This window comes from Cucurbita maxima, unplaced genomic scaffold, assembly GCF_002738345.1.
Source record: "Cucurbita maxima cultivar Rimu unplaced genomic scaffold, Cmax_1.0 Cma_Scf00097, whole genome shotgun sequence".
NCBI lineage: Eukaryota > Viridiplantae > Streptophyta > Magnoliopsida > Cucurbitales > Cucurbitaceae > Cucurbita > Cucurbita maxima.
The window spans coordinates 192,501-194,359 of record NW_019272113.1 but is presented as its reverse complement, the minus strand read 5'-3'; the positions used below and the strand labels follow the sequence as shown (position 1 = coordinate 194,359).

The following is a 1,859-nucleotide window of genomic DNA, read 5'->3' as shown; positions in this document are numbered from 1 at the left end:
TACACTAGAGGATGGGGAGGAGGTAGATCTTTTGTGAACCGGTCGACCATCAACTGTTTTCGATGTGGAAAGTAAAGACATTACCAATTTGAATTTCCAGGCATAGAAAAAGAAGACAAGGAGGAAGAACTGCTATTGATGGCGTACACAAAGAAAAGTAAAGTTGAAAAAGAAGGCATTTGGTTTCTCGATTCCAAGTGCTTAAATCATATGACAGGGGACAAAACATGGTTCGTTGAGCTTGACGAAAGTTTCAAACATACTATCAGGTGTAGAAATAGCTCAAAATTGGTAGTTGAAGGAAGAGGCAGTGTTAGATTCGAAGTTGAAGGTATCACACAAGTCGTGACAAAATGTCTACTATGTCCCCAATCTCACCAACAATTTGCTAAGCATAAGGAAGCTACAGGAGACGCACTTCGTGATCTTAATCAAAGAAGGAACCTACAGAATCTATCATCAACAAATGGGCCTGATAATGAACACACAAATGATGGCGAGTAGCATGTTCTCAGTTCATGCAAAGATAAAGTCATTGGTTGACAAATGTTTGAAATTAGAAGATGAAGACTTGGAGGTCCAGAATGTGGCGACGAAGGTAGAAAAAGCAGAGGAGATAAAAGAGAAGGAGGTCACTTGTGACGGCAAAAAGAAGTTAGAAGAAGATGCATCTAGTAGGGTGGAAGAATTAATTCAGAAGAATGTTGAAGAAAGGCTAAACTCTAAAGAGATTAAATTAGAAATACAGAGGCGAATAAAGGAAGGTCGCAAGAAGTTGTATGATGATGTTGATGTGCAGCTTGAGAAAGAAAAAGAAGCCGTTACAAGACAAAAAGAAGAACAAGCACGGAAAGAGAGAGAAGAGCTAGATAAAATGCTGGAAGAGAATAGGAGAAGAGTAGAAAAAGCTAAGCGACGATTAGCTCTGGAGTTGCAGTGGAAGGAAGAAGAACTATATCGTGAGCTCGCGTTGGTTCAGAGACAAAAAGAGCAAGCAGCTCGGAGAACTAATTTAGATGATAAGAGTTTGAGTTATGATATAGAAGCCGCAGATGAAAATACTATAGAGGAAAATATTTCCTCTGTCTCTTTGGCTGAAGCAAGCTCTCCTAGCTCGAATAAGGCGAGGAATAAGAGACCACCAGTCTGAATGAGAGACTATGCAATAGGAGAAGATTTTTGTGAAGAAGATGATGAAGCAGTCTGAATGAGAGACCATGCAATAAGAGAAGTTTTTTGTAAAGAAGAGGATGAAGCACACTCGACCATGTTTATCACTACAGAACTATTAAACTTTGAAGACACATTAATTTAAAGATACATTGAAGAGTAAAGATACATTGAAGAGTGAGAAACGCATTGAGGAGTGAGAAACAAAGGCAAGCCATGGATGTGGAGTAATAAACAGAAATGGCACATGTGAATTGATGAAATTATCTTAGAAGTCTGGCTGTAAATATAAAATGATTACTATTCAGTTTAAGGGAGAGATTGTTAGGATTAGATTTGATTTAGTTATTTGGATTAGATTTGATTTAGTCATTTGAATTAGATTTGATTTAGTCATATGAATTTGATTATGTAACGCTATATAATAGCAAATTTCATTCTTCAATAGACGGTGAGATTTCTTTCAATTTATCTGTTCTTTCTCGTTTTCTGTTCTCCTGTTCCTATTCTCCTGTTGCTAACATGGACGCCCCGTGTACACCGAAGGTATGTCACTCACATTTCGTACCACACTGTAACGTTTTCCTTCGTCGCCAATGAGACCCGAGTTTTGGAAGACTTAGATATCGATGGAATTGCGTTTGTAGGTACTTACGAGGACTTGTGACGCGTGAGAGTGGAAGAAAAAG

The 1,859-nt window shown here is 38.2% G+C and overlaps 1 protein-coding gene across 1 annotated transcript; it reads left to right on the top strand.

Moving 5' to 3' along the window:
* Window positions 1-493: 493 nt before the first annotated feature.
* Window positions 494-1,150, top strand: LOC111473011 (uncharacterized protein At1g10890-like). Its single transcript, XM_023118605.1, has one exon. The coding sequence runs from the start codon at window positions 494-496 to the stop codon at window positions 1,148-1,150; it is 657 nt and encodes a 218-aa protein (XP_022974373.1).
* The last annotated feature ends 709 nt before the right edge of the window (window positions 1,151-1,859 follow it).

Coding starts and splice junctions, on each gene's coding strand:
- LOC111473011 (XM_023118605.1), top strand. CDS start 494: ATGGCGAGTAGCATGTTCTCAGTTCATGCAAAGATAAAGTCATTGGTT.